The sequence below is a fragment of the Eubalaena glacialis genome, chromosome 10 (assembly GCF_028564815.1).
Source record: "Eubalaena glacialis isolate mEubGla1 chromosome 10, mEubGla1.1.hap2.+ XY, whole genome shotgun sequence".
Taxonomy (NCBI): domain Eukaryota; kingdom Metazoa; phylum Chordata; class Mammalia; order Artiodactyla; family Balaenidae; genus Eubalaena; species Eubalaena glacialis.
In genome coordinates this window covers 75,163,665-75,183,516 of record NC_083725.1, presented here as the reverse complement: position 1 = coordinate 75,183,516, position 19,852 = coordinate 75,163,665, and the positions used below count along the sequence as shown (strand labels likewise).

General features: G+C 39.6%; 1 protein-coding gene across 1 annotated transcript; it reads right to left on the bottom strand.

Moving 5' to 3' along the window:
• Positions 1-4,793: 4,793 nt before the first annotated feature.
• On the bottom strand, positions 4,794-18,844 carry WEE1 (WEE1 G2 checkpoint kinase). Its single transcript, XM_061202994.1, has 11 exons — positions 18,213-18,844; positions 16,536-16,741; positions 16,014-16,077; positions 15,493-15,665; positions 14,884-15,005; positions 11,280-11,426; positions 8,733-8,828; positions 8,552-8,637; positions 7,245-7,415; positions 7,007-7,152; positions 4,794-5,925 (listed from the first exon to the last, which is right to left on the bottom strand). The coding sequence occupies exons 1-11, from the start codon at positions 18,786-18,788 to the stop codon at positions 5,772-5,774; spliced, it is 1,941 nt and encodes a 646-aa protein (XP_061058977.1). The 5' UTR covers positions 18,789-18,844; the 3' UTR covers positions 4,794-5,771.
• Positions 18,845-19,852: the final 1,008 nt, after the last annotated feature.

The following is a 19,852-nucleotide window of genomic DNA, read 5'->3' as shown; positions in this document are numbered from 1 at the left end:
CCAGGGGGGGATGCTGCGGAGTCTGCTGCCGTCACACACGAGTCTTGACCCAGCAGGAGCTTTAACAAAGGGATTTATCAGGAACCCTAGAATCTTTGGCATACATTTCTCAGTCATACAACGCCTAGAATATTTAATTCATGGCTGCAAGTTTAGAGAAATATGTTGCACCACTCAAGCTCTTTTAATTATAAGCAACAGAAACTCACCTCAGTATAGCTTAGGACAAAAAGAGGAATAAATACAGTAATGGAACCAAACTAAGATTGGCTTCAGGGACTGATAACACTGTCAGATCTTGCTCTTCTCGTTTCTCAGTTCTGGTTCTGTGCTGGTTCATTCTCTCCTGCAACAGGCTTTTTCCAAGCAGTGGAAAGTCTGGCTTTCCCATCTTTGCCAATATATTAATAGCAATTGGAGAAACTTCAGGGTTCCAGGAAAAACTCCATTTGACCCAGCCCAGATCGCATAGGTGCCCCTGGATTCAAGGGAGTAGTCTCATTACCAGAAATTTTAGGGCCCGCAGGTGTGATCACTGGACAAGTCTCTGCAAGCTGGCTGACTTGCCCAATTTGTACTGACTGCACATGCTAATAACGTCAAACATTTTTAAAGTGTATTTTTTCTGATTACAAAATAAAGGCTCATTGTTTAAAATATAGAAGGTTCATAAAGGAGAAAAGAGTGGGAAATATCCCACAATCTCACCGCTCAAATGACAGTCATTGTTAGGCCTCTATTCTTTTAATGCTTTTTAAAAAAAAAATCTCTTATACAATTTTGCTTCCTGATTTTTTTTTCACTTCAACATTATAACTCAAACATTTCCCTAAGTCATAAAAATTCCTTGAAACTTTGCTTTAAATGGTTATATAGTATACTCTCTATGTATTTCTCTCATTTAGAAGGAAAGAATGCAGTGGGGTAGGGCGGCATTCCTCGCACGTGTGTGCATCTGTGCACAGGCACTTTCAGTTCACGGGATTCGATAAGAGGCCTCAGACTGGATTCCCCTCCCCCATTTCCTGCATTCCCCAAAACACTTCCAAACTTGTCTCATCCACACTCATTCTTCCTCTGCTCCAGGCTCAAAGGACTTGCTATGAATTGGGCTAGTAGTTCAGCCAAACACTTTAGGTTTGAACACTGAATCTTTGTACCTATACCATCTGGGAAATTTGTTTTACCACTCTAAATATCATGTGTAAAATGGGGATTTTTGTGTAGAATTCTTATAAGGATTAATGACATTATGTACGGAAAACATTTAGCACATAACAGGTGATCAATAAATGATAGCATAAGACCCAAAGATTCCTCTCTAGCTGTATGGCCTTTTCCTCCCTTGCCCTGCTTTTTCAGCCATGTTTCTTAAAAATAATTTATACTTGCTATCTCAACTTGCCCATCTCCCATTTACACCCAACTCACTGTAATCTGTCTTTTGTTCCCCCTCCATTGACACTGCTTGCCAAAGATCTAGTGAACTTCAGATGCATTCATGGAGCTTTGAGTCATTTCTTAATCTTTTCTGCAAACAGTCACAGTTAACCAGTTTCTCCTTCAAACTTCTCTCCGTCTCCCTGATACCAGAGTCTTCCCAGTTTTCCTAATTTTCATACTGTTCCTTCCTGTTCTCCTTTGCTGCCTCACTCTGCCCTTTAATTAGTGTTGCCCTCAACTTTCATGCGTCTGGAAAAAGCATGATTCTTTGCTATGAGATCTGAGTTGAAATTCTGGTTCTCCTACTTACCAAATTGAGTTCCTAAGTTACTGAACTCACCTGAGCCTCCACATGCTAATCTGTGGAAAGGTAACTCCTCTCCTAGATAATCAACCTAAATGGAGTCATTGTACACTGAACCTGCATTTCCCATTGGTGTAATGGATTAGTAGCCATAAACTGGAATTCCAGGCCTAGAAACTCATTTCATACCTCAAGAATGTCAAAACTCAAAACAAAGAAATGCTCTTCAAAATATTTATTAACCATATAAAACTAAACAATATGAACTATAGTATAAATGTTCCTTTGAGGCATTTTTCTTCATGGGCTGGACTGGCTGAGGTTTCTTAGGCTCTTAGTTTAACGAAGTTTGGACAGAACATGCCATCTTTTCCTGGTAACTCTTCCTAGAGCATACACAGATATTTTTCCTTACTCCAGAGACCTTTGAACTGCATTGAAAATTAGGGTCATCTGCCACAAAGAAAAAAAAAGTTTAATGACGTTCAGATGAAAGCCTCTCAAAGTTTTTGAAAGTTAAATGCTGGGAGAGGGACAGTTTCAATGATGTCTTACTCTTGCATTTATATAAAAATCTACTTTGCTGAGCTTGAGAAATGTCTAACAGTACAACAAGGTTTGCAGGAGAAATGTCTAGATCCACTCACTCCACAATGTCAATCAGTTTCAGTGATGCTTTTTACAGTTATACAAATGCCTTCAAAATACTAGGCAGTTTCCTCCAAATTCCTAGTTCCAAGCTTCAATTATGATTTTCACAATATCCAAAACACTTCCAAAATTTTTGATCCATCCTCTTTGTTGATTGCTTTAACTGGCCTTTAATAATTTCACAAATAAAAATACTGTAAGGATGCAACAACTTTGATCTGTTGGCTAAAGTCAGTGAGATGCTTTGTGGATACCAACTGGGGAGGAAGAAAAACTAATGTCAGGATGCTGCTGCTTAAGAATTAGGAGACAGCCTAAAGCATTACCCAAACCCAGCTGTTACCAATTTTTTAAATACCATTTCTTGCCCTCTGGAACAGAGTAAAAAAATCAAAGCTTAAGAATCGGGTCTTCAAAAGACATTAGTTCATTAATTAAAGGGGACTGCCTTGAATTCTTGGCAAGATAAAGGTAAGGCAACAGTTTCAATTTGTAGTCAACTGCAGTATGGGATTCCTCCTACTCAACTGCATAATCAATATTTTAAAATTTTCTTCCTCACTGAAGTTAGCTTTCCAAAAAAGTAATTTTATCAGTGTTAAATATCTGTCTCAAACAATAACAGGCCTCTGCATTTTAATTAATGTTTCTGGGAAATTCTTCAATGCTTCCATATTAGCACTTGCAGCTGATTCTCCAATTCTGACCTTACACTAACAAGTTCTTATTCCATTATAAAAACAAACAAAACCTGTTCAATGTGCAGTGTTCCCATCTAATGAAATCTAACAAGTTCTCATTCCATTATAAAAACAAACAAAACCTGTTCCATGTGCAGTGTTCCCATCTAATGAAATCCTATCCCCTTGTTTCCATGCATAGACCTCCTAGTTCAGGCCCTCCTTACTTTTACACTGATTTAGTACAATGGCTTTGAAGCCAAGCTAAACCTAATTCCCACAATCCATTCTCTAACCTGCCACCAGCATCTTCCCAAGGTATAGGTACATAAATTGCCCTTTGAGCCATCCCTCCAACATAGCACTTACCACATTTTATTGTCATTTTGTGTTTACATGAATCTCCTCTATTCTACCCCGAGTCCCTAGTGGACCTATTTCTTTGGTCTACCAGTTAGTACATAAAAGGCACTTAACCTAAGTATACTGCACTGAATACGAGCCCAACTCTCATATCAGCTTTCAGAGAGCCTAAGAATTCCCTTTGAAAATCAGATTTTTTTCCTACTCAATCTACTACTCTTAAACAATGTGAAAAACTTACTGCAAATCTTGATGAAAAACAACACCTGATTTTTTTCTTTGAAGCTAGTGCACTAGAAAAATGCACCTTAATGACTTAGTGAGTGATGCTCACAAACACCAATTATTATATTTCTTATAGCTTTGTCCTCAGTGGCTGAAATGTATTACCTGCTCCAGCCTATGCAGCTTTAAGTTTTTCTGTCTTCCACACCTGTCAGCTTTTATATCTAATGTATCTGCACCAACTCCTCTCGTGCCTCTAAATTGTACTTTTTAACATGCCATGGGCTTAAAAGCTAAAATAATCAAGCTTGTTAGAAATGTTTATAGCAGAAAGAAATAGACCCTAATCAAGAGAAATGATGTACCCATGATCAAAAAGCCCAAGGATCTTGCAATGTTCATTTTTACCTGCTAAAAGGCCTTCACTGCTTACTCTCTGGTTCTAATCTACGTCAGAAAAAGATGTCACATAGAATTAGCACTGTTAATCACTTAAATTTGCACTCTCAATTCTAAAATCCAGCCCAGTTTAGTGAGTTAACACCCTCCCCACTTCAAAACTCTCTTCTGTGACTCAGTTCAAATTAATGTTATAAGTCCTATCCATTATATTCACTTAATAATCTAAAGCTATTTTAAACCACATTATACATTTCTAGCAGATCAAATGCATAATATGCAATGTGATGTAAAGATACTATTTATGACAAAAAACATTGAGGGTTGATGGGTAAATTTTTGTTAAATCTCAAAATGTAACTAATGTAGACTAAAGCTCATCATTAAATAATCAGTGTTTCATATTGTCAAAAATGTGCCCTCTGCTTTTAGTATTTCATATACATTATACTCTACATTTTAAAATGTAGTGATAATGGAGATAAAATAGTAGAAAATAGGCATCATAAAGATTTAGACAATTAAGGTAAGCTCAGAGTGACTTTTAATATGCCAATCAATGTTAATAAAACACAAGTCAAACAGACTAGTGCAAACATGTTTTAAACCAAAATTAATAGGAAAACAAACAACAGACAAATTCTATTTTTTTGCAACAACTGTTAGCCAGTATTATTAGTCAAATGGCTAATCACACATAAAACATATTTTGTGATAAACTTGGGACAGTCAGAAGTCATTCTGGCATTTCAAATAGCTATGTACAGTATCACCAAGATTAGTTTATATACACAAATATTGAAGAGAAACCAGGCAAAACATTTAAAAAACAGACTAACAATATAATCAAGTACAAAACGTGGGTGGAGGGAGGAAACATTTTTTAAAAAGAGTCAGGGAAGGGCATTATCAGGAAAAAGTACAAAACCAGTAATAATTATACTACATTAATACAGCATTCCAAAGAGGGGGGGAAAGGTGCATTTTTCCAATGCACTAGCTTCAAAGTTCAAAGAAAAAAAAAGGCAAATAGCTGCTTTTCATCAAGAGCAGCTATATATTTCACATAATTGTTTTAAAAAGAAAGCCTATTAACAACGATGATTGTTTAATGCTACAATTTTACAGCAAAGACAAAACTAAAATAGCAGCAAATTCACAAGGCAATACTTCCACAGAATTATCATTCCATGGTTCATGCAATGCCTACAAAGTGCTCCCAGTTGGATATACAAGTATAATTCACAATTTTAAAAAAGAAATATAAGATTGACACACAGGTACATTGAAGGCTGAGGAGTACTGAGTCTCTTAGCATTTCCCTTTTCAAAGGGAGAATAGGTATGTAATAAAGCCCTTGAGTCCTTTTTTACAAGTCACTACAGGGACAGATACCTTTTATTACAATGCAACAGCTAACTATAAGCAGCACACCACCACAGTGGTTAACCCTGGAAAGGCTGGTGTAACATCCAACAGTGACTGACATCCTACAGAAGACAGACTGGTAAAACTAGACAAAAGCCTGATATAGCACTGGTCAAAATACAGCTTTCAACTGTAATTCACAAATAAAAGTCCTAAAAGATATTTCAGTAAAACTACTGACACCGACTGAGAAAGTAATTGCAAACTGAATTCTAGCAGTGATTTCAACCTAGCTTCCTCTTGTCACAGTTTTTTTTGGGGGGTGGGAAATGAGTAGTTCAGTATATGGTAAGGCTGACAGAGCGGTTCATTTTCTTTCCAATAAGTCGAGATGTTCTATTACTCTGGGTGGTGGACCTGGTGGCCATCCGGTCAGTGAAGAGTGCTCTTTCCTCAGCCGCAGCTTTTGCCATCTGGGCTTTCTTGAGTTCTCTAAGAACGTAAAAACAGGAAACAAGACTTTTCACCTACTGTATTAATCCTAGGAAGGGATCCTAAGAGGCCAAATACAAACTACATTATTCAGTTGGGAGATCTTTGCATGACATCATTACTCTAAGATGCAATTGAGGAAAGAAAAAATACAATATTGTAAAAATCTCTTTACATAACACAGACAAAAGGAAAATTCTACTTCCTCTTTATATGAACTATGATGGCTATCAAACTAATGGCAAAGGAACCTTTAAATATTTCAAGTCAGTTTTATTAGGTTAGAATCAAAACGGCAGCAATAAAGCAAATGAATTAGAATGATCATTCCAACCAGTTTTCAAAAATGTCAAAGGTCATTCAGAGCAAATATGAGAATCATCTACTAACCTAATCGACATTTATTTCATCCTTTCATAAAAATAAGTAGACTAGAACGTTTCAAGGAAAACGTTAGTTTATGGTTGAGAGTTTGGAGGGAAAAAACTGATACCTGCTCATTTTAGTTTTTGTGGTAGTTTGGGGCTTGGGGATTATCACCACTGCAAATATATGCAAGTTTAAAAAATTTTTAAGGGCTTCCCTGGAGGTGCAGTGGTTGAGAATCTGCCTGCCAATGCAGGGGACACGGGTTCGAGCCCTGGTCTGGGAAGATCCCACATGCCGCAGAGCAACTGGGCCCGTGAGCCACAATTACTGAGCCTGCGCGTCTGGAGCCTGTGCTCCGCAACAAGAGAGGCCGTGATAGTGAGAGGCCCGCGCACCGCGATGAAGAGTGGCCCCCGCTTGCCACAACGAGAAAAAGCCCTCGCACAGAAATGAAGACCCAACACAGCCAAAACTAAAAAAAAAAAATAAAAAATAAAAAAAAAAAAATTTTTTAAGTCCATAATTTCAAAGTTTAGAAACAACACAAATTTGTAGGTCAAATACCAATGTAAAGCAGAAATCCCCAAACTTTAACCGTATAACATGCCAAGCCACTATATTCTTCATTGATGGAAAGTCTAAATCATCTCTCATTAAAATTTGAGAATAAAAATGAGAAAGTAAAAACAAAAACAAAAACCCCATCACTTACTTCTGCAAAAGTGAATTTTTGAACTTTTCAGCATTCAGTTCTATTCGTAATTGTTCTGCACTCTTCCTAGAAGCAGACAGCAATACTGAATGCTTTACCAGTGCCATTGCCGAAGGTCTTCTCTCTGGATCTGGATGAATCATAACCTTAAAAAGAGAAGTAAAATTAATGTAAAGACATGCAATTTAATAAAATATTGAATCATGTCAATAAAGTGCCTCATATATAAAATGCTCACTTTTAGCAACTCTGTAAATTCTTGGGAAAGGACTTGTGGAATCCGAGGTAATCTACCCTGTCTGATTTCATGCCATTGGTCTCCATTTCTGGGAAGAGGCTCAGCACCAGCAGCACATACCACTGTGAGGGCAAGGGCAAAAATATCCGCTTTTGGTAGATGGGTATAGTTCTGTAAAATTAAAAAAAAAAAAAACTTAAGGGAATATAAAAATGGCCAAAATAAAGTAAGATTACACCTCAATGATGATTTGGGTGAGAAATAAAAACAAAATTAAAATGTCCAATGCCACACTTAAGTTTAGGAACTATTCAGAGAACAAGCTAAATTTGGGGAGATTATTATTTTTTTTAATGATAAAATAATATACACTCTGGGGTGGGAAAGTAAATACATTTCTAAAAGTATTTAGGCATTTCTAAAAGGCCTCTTCTTTATCACTAGCCCAACTCAACTCTCAGAAGAAACTCCTATCCCCCTAGGGGCATTCATATGAAAATACAAAACATACATACATCAACAAGTCAGAAATATGCATATACATATAAAACACAAATATACATATAAAAAGAACAATGGAATCATATACTTCATTTGTTCTACTTGTTCTATTTTCATTCAAAACTCTTATCAAGAAATATTTTGCAACACTCTTTTTGAAATAGCACTATTAACTATGTGCCATAATTTACTTAATCATTCCCTTATTGCTAAATACATATTTACATCGTTCTCAATTTACTTGTATATGACTATCTCTGAAGGAGAGACTCCTAGAAATGGAAATTCTGGGTCAAAGAGTACGTGATTTTAAAATGTTGAAAGATACTAACATTTTTTTTTTTAAAGATTTTTTTGATGTGGACAATTTTTAAAGTCTTTACTGAATTTGTTACAATATTGCTCCTGTTTTACGTTTTGCCGCAAGGCATGTGGGATCTTAGCTCCTCGACAAGGGATTGAACCCGCACCCCCTGCATTGGAAGGCGAAGTCTTAGCCACTGGACTGCCAGGGAAGTCCCAATACTAACACTTTGATCCCCAAAAAGGCAATGCCATTTTAAAGTTCCACGAGTAGTGTATGGAAATTTCTCTTTTACTGCAACTCCACCACTGTTGAATATTATAAATCTTTGCCTTTACTGACTTTCGCTAGATTAAATACGTCCACAGCTAACAGTTTACACTTTCTATTTTGTATTACCTTTCTACCAGTTATTAACTTAAAATTTCAATACATCTGCATTTATAGTTTTCTAGCAACTGATAAGTGTTACAAGGCAAATGGCTTAAAGGAGAAAAACTACCTCCTGCAAAACTTCATTTGCAAGAAAACGGCTATCACCCTCTTCAACTTGTGGACTAGAGATCCTTGTTACATGCCCAAGGTCACCTAGAAGTATTGAAAAAAATACAGTCAAGAATTAAAACAAACCAGCCTCTCCCTCTTTATTTTGAGGAAGTAATCTGGTTATTTTTCTTTCTTACCTATTTTAAACATAACTTTGTTGGACACCCAGTCATCTTCATCTCCTTCTTCAGAGGCAGCATTTGGGATTGAAGTTCGAGATATGAAAATATTACCTGTTGAACAGTTATTTAGGTAAGCCATACTAACAGTTAACAGTTAAACCAAAGTTCACAAACAAGTCATATAACAGAATCAACCAGAAAGCTTTTAAATATATAGATTCTTATGTGTTCTACCCCAAACCCAGTGAGAATGAAAATCTCAGGGGACAAGAACTGAGACTATATTTTCTATGAATAAATTTTCTGGCCTAGCACTGGTCCTTGAATACTTGGAAACCACTGCATTAGACCCTTGTCACCTACACACTGATCTTCAGCAGTTTTAATTATTCAGAAATAATACAAAAGGCAATTAACATACTAATTTGTGATGCTGCCAAAGAACAAATTTTAATCTAATGCTACAAGGCTGGTGTGAAAAGAATAAGTCATGTAGCTATTGAGTTTGGCTGACCATACAGCATCTACATCCCAATGAGGTTCTGTGGTTCACTATTTCTGCTGTACACTTTTTCTTTTTTTTCTAATTCAGGTAAGCTCATGATTAACATAGGTTTTAGTGGCAGATTTTATTTTAGTAGTTTTATCAATATAGTATAGAATTTATAAATGTTACATTCACTAGAGTCATCTTTCCAATTTTGCTTTATTTACAGGACAACTTATTTTATGGTGGTATTTGTAAATTTAAAACTTCACACACCTTAATATTTTCAACTTTTGTACTTGTAATATAAGCATCCACTATGTTTGTCTGACATTTAATACAAGCTATGAGTGAGTATGGGCAAACCTTATTGATCCAAATTAACTGCCATCAGTTCAAATATAGTTTTTCCTTTTTGAAAATAAACATTTTAGTAAGTTAATGTACAAAAATTCTTCACATACTTCATATAATTAAGTTGTACAAAATGATTTAAATTCCCATGAATCACACATATTTCCATAGATTAAAAAAGAAAAAAGAAAACCACCTCATTAAATTCAACTTAAAAACACCTAGCCTACAATGTTAAACTTAAATCCATCAACCTTTTAGTTATAACTTCTAATTTATAGGATAGAGAAAGGAATAAGCTAGGAAGCAACCAGTCAAACCCAGAAGAAAGGATATCTTGCAAGACAAGGTCTGTATTATTATTATTATTTAAGTAGGGGAAGGATAAAACCTAAAAAAGAAAAATGGATTTAACCTGGTGTATTGTATGGTCCTGAAATGGATACTAGTTTGGACGAATCAACTGTTAAGGACTTTGGTCAACTAGGAAAAATTTTAATATGATCTGGCTACTAGATGAGATAAAAATTTACTGAAATGTAAAGGTAGAGACAGTTGTCTTAAAAAAAAAGTTATAAAACAGTATGTACATTATGATGTTATTTTTGATAAAATGAGAGGGATTTGCACTAAAATGTTAGTATAGGATTCACTTGCATACTTTTTTTAATGCAAGATAATCTAAACGCATGTACCATTTTGTTTTCTGAATAAAACAGTAACATTTTGATGGCATTTTACAGGCTAGAAATACCACCATGTTTGTACAGCACATAAGTTTTCAAAGCATCTTCACAGCTCAGTTTATTCTAATAACCCTGTTAGCAGCACTGACATTATAATTGTAGTTCCAAAGATTAATACAAGAATGGGGATTTAATTCTTTTTTTTAGTCCAGCTTGTCTATATTTTAAAATATTCTACAATGTACTAATTACTACTTCTGTAAAATACAATTTTGTTTCAGTTTAACCTAAAATTATGTAGGCCTACACCTTGATTCGTACCACTGCTCCTTCAGTTTGAAACCTCATAAGCCTTTGAAAGAATACTATGAGGTTGTTCTGAGCCATAGTATGGTCGATCTACTAGAGCCAGTTATATATAAAAATCAATTTTTTTAGCTGAAAATGATCTAACAGTAAAGAGAAAAAAAAATAAAACCACTATGTTCCTAAACTCTCCAGTGCTTATTTATCTGCAACATTTTAAATAAATTTATAATCACAATACATCTGTCATTTTGTTTTCTGGGTCATACAGTGACAATTTTATTATTTCTTTTACAGACTAGAAATACCTCCAGGTTTGTAGCAACTATGTTTTCAAAACGTTTTCACATTTCTCATTTTATTCTAATAACCATGTTAGTGGCACCAGCATTAATTTAAAATTATGGATCTATAGCCTAGTACAAGAGACGGGCTTTCAACACAGGTTCTTTTAGTCTCCCCAGAGTCCCACTCTAAGACTATGTGGTTCCCATAAGATGCAGCACATTTTTTTCAGCTTTTAGTAAAAATGAGTTTGTTATTTCAAATTTGGGATAACAAGGGAAGAGGTGATGGGAAATAAAACAATACTAATAAGTGGGTCAAAAATCTTTTAAAACTAACAATGAAAAAACATAGTAAGATGTTTATGTTCCCATATTATTTTAATGAAGTCATTTATTCTCTATAACCCTAAAGAACACAGGTCAGAGGATCTATAATACTTACTAGGCTTTATATCCATGTGAACCAAAGACATTGAATGAATATACCTCAAGCCCCGGCCAACTTGCAAAAGGAGATCCTTCAACTCTGCTTCTGTAAAGTAACTCATGCTTCTGTAGTTTTCACTTACGGCATCAGCTAAACTTCCACCTAACAAACACAAGAAAAATTAGAATTTTCTTCTTCCTGAAATATTATTTTTCTTCCACCTTTACTGTATGACCACACGCAACCAAGAAAGTGACATTTTATATAGGACCTATTCTCTTCAACCTGTTTGTGAAATCAAAATTTTATTTATTCTTTCAGTAGGTAATACACTCACATGGGTACAAAGTACAATGTAAAGTCTCTGTCTTATGAATACATACTTCAGCAATGCACCTGGTTCTCTTTCCCAGAGTAAATCAATGTTATCAGTTTCTTACGTATTCTTTTCAACTCCTTTTTACACAAGCGATAACATATTTTCATTATCTTGAAGATCATTCTCTACCAATATACAAAACTACCCCTTTCTTTCTTGTGTCTACAGAATTCCACTGTATAATTGAATGGTAATGCACTAACCAATCCCCTAATTGATGGACATTTAGAAATAATTTCCAAGCCTTTAATACTACATACTGTGGTCTCAGGAATAACTTCGTACATTGGTCATTTCACACGTATTTAGTATATCTCCTACAAACAAACTGCTGGGTCAAAGGGTATGTACAATGTAATATACACATGCATAGTGTGTGTGGGAGACAGTGTTTTATTACATACAGAATAAATTTCTGTAGCTGAGAGGGCCATTTCTGTTTATCCTGCAGAAGAGCTTAGGGTTGGTATTCACACCATCAGTGCCAAGATCTGATTGCCTCTGAAAGCTCACATAAAATAACAGTACACTCAGTTTCTGATTTCAAAATGGCTAATACTTAAATTCTGCTAGCATAAGCTTATGTAAATCTGGGGATTTGGAAGATAAATCTGGGGCAATAACACACACACACAGAGTACCCCTTAGAGAAGGCTGTACCAATTCAAACTACCATGTTTAATGTGTGAGAATACCTGTTTTCCCACACACTTAACAACAGAGTCTAAAAATTTTGTAAGTAAAAAACAGTATCTTAGTATTGTTTTAATTTATACTACCCTTACTATGAATAAGAACATAACCTGCTTTTATAGAATCAGTCAAACCAATTAGCTAATTTGTTTATACTTTAAAAAACTTTTAAGTTTATACTTAAAAACTTTGTTTATACTCTGTCTCAGAGGAAACGAGGAGTTATTGTAATAAATAAATAAATAAATAAACCACTTCTGTTTAAAGCTTAGTTGGGAATAATAAAATCAGAACCAAGGTAATAAAATCTAGGTCAATGATATACTACTCAGAAAAGGAGGTCCTATAATTTGAACAAGACTGAATAACAAAACGTCAAATGTGTTTAAAAAAAATAAATAAATCACACACCTGGAGAGCTTAGGATTAAGTATGTTTTCTGAACTTAACTTGAACAAATCTTGAACTGCAGGAAGAGGGCTCTAGGAGGGAGCAGGTCAAGAAGCCTGTCAGACAGGTGAGCTTGGAGTCCTAGATCAAGTTTACCAAGAAATAACATGGCTGCTTTTTAGTGGGTCTAGCAACTATAGCTAGGCCAGTTCCTTCTATCTTGTTGCTGAAAGGGCAAGAGGTAAGAAAAGCAAACCACTGATCTGATATTTCAGGTTCTACTCCCCTACTGATCAACATTTTTCTACACCTGTTTATCAAGAGTAGAAATTCAGTCTATCACCAAACCAAGAAAAAAGGCTCAAAATGCAAACTACGTTTGAGACAACAAGGAAATTCAGTTAAGATAAAGGATATCAGTTAATCAACACAACAAATGAATGATAACAGAATCCTTCCCTGTGAAACTGTAAGAAAGGATCTAAAGACCAGGCCTATTAGGACATTCAAGGGTTTATGTGGAGAGAATGGTGGGAAAGGGAAACAAAAGAAGAGCTCACAAATGTATCTAGATAGCCTCACTGTCTTTCATCTAAGCAAAATAAACAACCATACAAAGAGGCAGTCCTATTTTACAGAGGTCTATTTGTTTTTTAAAGATCCATATTCCTTAAGTGTTTTACAATGCTCCAAAATAATAAGCTATTTCAAAAGATTATTTTATAATCTAACTTTATTACAGGACAAGGTCTCTGTAATCTGAGAGGGTTAGCAAGATGGCTCATTCCCTCCCAACTCCCAGGCCCAAGAGTTTTCTCAAAATCATCTGAATGACACAACCATGCATCTGGACTGTGGCTGAAATACTTAAGACAGCCAGCCACATCCAACAAGGTGAGAGGGAGAAAGAAACTAAAAGGAGATGGTGTCTAGCAAATATGGAGGGGAGATGGTATTACGGTAAAGTTGTACTATTATTAAATGCCGTTACTAAAAAATGGAGGTTAAGAAACACAAGGCCATGGGCGATAGCTTCATAAATGTTTTGATGGTATGAAGAGAAACATTTCAAGAGATGTGTGAAACGAAACAGCAGCAATGCTGTATACTGAGCACTTATTCTTTCAAGGGTGGAGATTAAAATGACAACTCAATGAGAAGTCAGGTATGCGAAATGAGTCTTTTACTTCTGTTTTGTTCATTGTTTTCAAATACAGAAAACCTGAATCTACTACCTATACCACTTATTTATTCACAAGCTATGAAATGGCTGGTCTTAAGAAAAAATGAGAATCAACAAAAATAATCTTTGCTACTTGACTGTTCATTAAATTCTAAATTCTCTAATATTCACCGAAGGTACACAGAAATAAAAATCCATCATATATAAAGATTTAGGTATATAATAACAGCTGTCTGTAAGAATCAGAAGTGAGGCCGGGACTCCGGTAAAGCTTTAATAAAAAGGAAGGACACACGTTGATTGCTGAAGGACCTGCTGAAATTCAAAGCTATACAAAGGTCCAAAGTTAAACCTCTATAAATGCTTGTTTTAGGGGGGGAAGGAAGGAGGGAGGCACAACTAGGGAACTAAAAGAGCATAACTCTTACTTTACAGAAACATCTCAGTGGATTCTAGTGGTAAACTAGGTTGGATAGATGGAAGGGGGAGCAAGATTCAACAAATGGCTAAATTTATATCAATGGAGAGTCACTGTCATTTTATGAGTAACCAATATCAGTTTTAGCAGCACATAAAATGAAATGGAAACGGAAGGCTAGATGCAGGGAGCCTGGATTATTAACTACTATATCCCCCCCCACACACTATGCTAAGTGCTAGGGATACCAAAATATATATGGCAAGGCTGCTGTCCTCTCAAGAAAATCAGTTTAATTTGAGTAAAAGGCACACAAATAACACGCACGGTTCTACTATCCAGGTAGCAAGAACAAGGTTTTCAATATTAACTTCCACGTAAGAATTACTTGCACTTGAAATTCATGTTGAAATTCAAAGATCAGGTTCTGATCTTTGAATTTACAAGAGTAAAAGATATACAGAATTAGAGCAAGACTTTAGATAAAAAGAAGTATCTCCTTGGTGTTCATTTTCTTGAGCTTACGAGTTTACAGGGGAACCATTGTATTACTCACCGTTACAATATTCATTCTGTATAAGCATATGATCATCTTCTGCCCATGCAGAGAAATATCGAACTACATGAGAATGTTGTCCAAGCACTGCATGAGCATATACTTCTCTCAAAGCGTTCTGCCTAGAAGTTTGAGATTAAGAGGATGGTAAATCATTTTTATTCAAGCCTGAACTGGTTAATTTATCTGAAAGTTCATAAAAGAATCTTGACTTCTGGATCTATCATTATGCTGAAGGACAACTTGCTTGAAAGAGAGGGAGTTAAAACTCTGTACCAGATTTTTCCAAAGACTTCCATTAAAGAATGTTAGAAAGAAGGAAGCTTGCTGGCCCTAGGATTCAGAAAAGATGAAACTCCACTTTACTATGAATTCATGGATGCTACTAGAAATAAGAAATTTAAGTTAGGCTCCAAGATCAGACCCCTTATATTATTCTACCAAGTCCAGTAAGAACTAACAGCAAAAAATGAAATGGATCTGATTAAATCATTACAACTTCTCAAACGTTAAAGAATTAATTAAATTCAATGATTGACCACCTAAAACCTTAACATTTGTAACATCATACTGAACAAAAGAGCAGATGACAAAATCTTTAATACATACTCATCAACAGAGCCAGCCAATGGCTTTTTTGATCGCTTTATGGCATAAATGCATCCATCCAGCCTCTTCACACATTTAAACACAGAACCAAATTCTCCAGAGCCAATCTTCTCTAGCTCATGAAATTCTGTTGTATACCGTGACTTCATATTGCTTTCAGTAATTGTAATTCTCTGTAATAAAAAGTGTATCCATATATATATATATAATACAAAAGTATGAAAATGATTTTTTCACTATGGTGATAGCACTATGTGTGAAATTTTAAAATTATATCTTATGTTTTGCAGGTGCTCTGTGGGAATTGTTCCATTTGTAGATGTGTTTTTGATGAACTTGTGAGGAGTGACAAATTCCGCATCCTCCATCTTGACTCCTCCCTAAAAATTATATCTTATGTTTTAACATGCATATATGGTAGCTTGCATATGTGGCTTATTTAACATGTATATGTGGTAGCTTGTTAAGACGTAGAAAATCAAATTTCAAAAACAATAAAAAGAAAATCAAAAGCTATTTACTTTAGCAGGTCTTGTTTCATCTTCAAACTCATAATCACTGGCTTCCATGTCTTCACCACAGGAACTGAAAAATATTATTTTTTCCATCAACATATCTGACAGATACATCAACTAGAGATCCAAAACTTTATCTAACAGGTATATAACAAAATGAAAATTTAATGAATGAAAACAGAAAAGCATTTAATTTTGTAATGACAAGATACAGCTCAACTGATGGAAATGTTGTTCTTGCTTAAATACACCAACACCACCACACATATCAAAATTAAAGCCTTTGTAAATCAACCTTCTCTGCCTGTCTCATTTTGACACCAGCAGATTTCCTACTATCTAGGCTTTTTATTCCTTCTTTTCCCACACCACTCTTTTCCACAGGTGATTACTGAGAATTGCTAGTAATGGAGAAAATTCTCAGTGCATAAACTTCCATGTCATTCAGTTGAAACTAAATTTTAATAAGTATACCAAACCAATCTTGGGTGGTTGAGGAACAAAACTGTTGAATAATAAATAACTTACTCATTCCAGTATGTTCTCTTTCTTCTACGACACTGTCCTGAGGAATGAAGTAACACAGAATCTGGAGTAAAAGGATTAATATTCACTTGAGGAGTCTGTCGTATGTCAAATTCCCTTTTTCCTGACTTTTCTGTATCCATGAATAGAGAACCACCTCGGAGTTTAACAGAACTGGAATCGATTCCTCGAGCTTTGGAGAGCAAACTCTAGGAGGGGGAAAAAAAAATGTTTAGGATCCAAGTGCTATAGCCGGCCTTCTCAACCTAACTTTCAACAAGGCTTTCACGAGGCTGAATGTGTAGGTCAAAGCAACACACAACCCTTTGTTATCTTTCAAGCAAATAAACAGTGGTTAACTTAGGAGCCTGAAGCTGGATACTAACCACCTTTTCTGAAAAGGCCAAGTAAAATAAGGTCTCTAACCCCAAAAAGAATATGAATGCAGACTAAAATTAAGTTCATTCTAGAGGATAAAAGTTAACAAGACCTTTCAATCCATCTAAAAATGGAAAGCAGTCAGGGAGCCCTATAAAAGCTCCCCTCCCCCATCCAAGTAGGGCTTTGAAAGCCTCCTCCGTAGGACTCCTCCCCTCACTTCCAGAGGGATCTTGCCGTGGGCAAGTCAGCTAGCAAACAGTAGAGCACAAAAGCACACATCTTCCTGAAGTTTATGACTAGTAACGGTACTGAAACTGACTCACTTAAAAAGGTGCATTTCCTGCATTAATCTTATAAATGCGGCACCTGTCTTAATTTCGGGAAGTGTCCGTTTTAAAATCTTCTGTTACTTCTAAAGTTCTATAAGTGGTCATCGGCTTACTCACTAGCCATTCAGCAAACAGGTGCTGAACACCTACTTCTTTAAGATACCTTATCAACGGTATATGAAAGCCTGAGGATCCAGGCAACAACACCAATGCTGGTTTTTAACAGTTGGACGTTCCTAATCCTGACACTCAGGCTGACCAAACTTGGGAACTGCAAACCCAAGGGTGTAAACAAACGCTTACCCAATAAATATTCTGTCCGGAAAGAGGCTTAAACGCTACCCCTGAGTTATTTACGAATCTTTTTAAGACTGTAAATGCTTGAAGGCCAGCCTTTTCTCCCAAGTCGAAGCGCAGTCTCCCTCCGTATCTCAAACTTTCCCCCATAAGGCCATCTGATACGAAACGATAAGCGCATGAATTTTTTTTTTTTTTAACCGAACTCCTGCGTGCGCCGCCCAAATTACAGGACCGATCACTGCGTTTAAAAGGCACCAGATGGCTGCGGCGCTCGGGAGTGTCAGGTGGCCGGGCCAGGACCACTCGAGCATCATTCCAAACCACGTTATCGGTGCCACACTCCCGGCTGCCACGCTCGGGGCGGCCCCGACTCAGCGGGCGTCAAATCGTCAGCCACCTGGACGGCGCCGATCAGCCCCTTTGAAAGATGAAGAAGTTCCAGACGAGGCCCATTGTTCAGTTACATAATCTTAACGGACAACTTCTGGGCAGGGCCCAAAAGAGGGGCTGCCAACTTTTTTGTTGCGGCGCAGGAGAGCGAGCGCGGGTGCGGCCCGGCGGTTATGTAACCGAACCCGGGCAGCGCCGCGCTCGGCTCCCGGCGCCACTGCCTTTTTAAAAGGCTGGGCCGGCGCGGGCTCGGGGCGCCCCGGCAGCTGCGTCCTCTCACCTTGGGGGTGTGCGGCGTGTCGAAGAGCCGCAGCTTGCGGAAGGTCTTGTGGGGCGGGGTGCCCGGGTGGTCCGGCAGCGGCGAGCAGGGGCCCTCGCCAGCCCCGCGCTCCCCGCAGCCCCGCGGGGACGCATCCCCCGGGCCGCCGCAGCGCACAGGCGAGAACGAGCTGCCCAGAAAGTAAGCGGCCGCAGGCGACTTGACCGGCGACGAGGAGCCGAAGCCCTCCTCCTCCCACGAGTCGCCCTCGGCCCCGCCGCCCGCCGCGTCCGCGCCCGGGCAGGCGCCCCGCAGCAGCATGTCCTCCTCCAGCTCCCCGGGGCTGCCGGGGGCCGGGCCGGGCGAGCGGCGGCGCTCGGGCCCGGGCTCTGTGGGGCTCCGCGCGGGCGGCAGCGGCGAGTCAGGCTCCTGAAAGGCCGAGTCCTCCCCGGTGCTGTGGCCACTGCCTTCCTCCTCCTCTTCCTCCTCCTCCTCCTCACAGTCGCTGCTGGGCGAGAAGATCAGCTTCTGCCGCAAGGTGCAGGAGGCCCCGGCGCGGAGGGGCGGCGGCGGCTGCTGCCGGCTCAGGAAGCTCATCGCGCCCACGGGGCTGGGGCGGAGGACCGGAGAACCTGGGCCCGCGGAGTCCAGGGCACGGCCTGCCCAGGGGGCGGGTCCGCCACGTGCGACTGGGCGCGCCCGGTGGCCGCGGCGGCGGGCCTGCGCGGCGGCTCCGGGACGCTCGAGGCGGCGGCCGGCGGGGGCGGCGGCGGCGGCGCGGACTCTTCTGCAGAGGCGGGGCGGCCCGGGCGCCGAGGCTGGGGTCTCCGCAGGTCCAGCAGCAAGTTCGGGCTCCGCGGCTTCCCGCGACCGTTAACCACGTGAGTGCCCAGTCCACCAATCCCCGCCCAGCCCGGGGTTTGAAAAAAAAGGAGGGCGCGACGTAGCCCGCGGGGGAGGGATCAACTACGCGATTTTGGCGCGAACCCGCTGGCTCCGCCCCCCCGTCCCCCGCCCCCCCGCTCGGCGCGGATCCAGGCCTGGGCGGGCGCGGTGCCGCGGACCTATGAGCGAGCTGGATGGCTGGGAGCTGGGTCCGGCACCGCCCGGATGGGGCCGGGCGGGGGAGCAGAGGCGGCCCTCTGGGAGGAGCGAAGGGTGGGGACTGGACTAGGCCGAGCCTAGCGCCGGCCTGGACCAGACCTCTTCGCCGCCCTTCCGGCTCCCCGGAGTCAGGAGCGGGACTTGCGATGGGGGAGCGCCTCGGGGTCCCTGCGGGTCGCGGGGAGCGGGGGACCGCCGTGGCCCTTGGGCGCTGCCCAGGGAGACCGACCTCCTGTCCCGCATCCCTTTGGTGCCGGGCCCTGGGACTCAGTGGGCGTGGCTGTGGGGAGTCTGGTTCCAGGGTCGAGGTCTGAGCCGGGAATGGTGCCTCCGGCCTCTGGACCCTTGCGAACCGTGTGCAAATGGGTTAGGCCGACACCGAAGTAAGCCGGAAGACGGACGCTCGAGTTCTCGAGGCGAGGTCACTGGATGCGGGGCGCCCTCTGAACCTCGGTTATCCCCCAGAGAGTCTGTTAGGGGCCGGTGTGTCCGCAGCGAGGAGAGCGCCCGCAGGCCATGGTCCCCTCTGCCGTCGCCGCTCTCCACCGCCCGCCCCC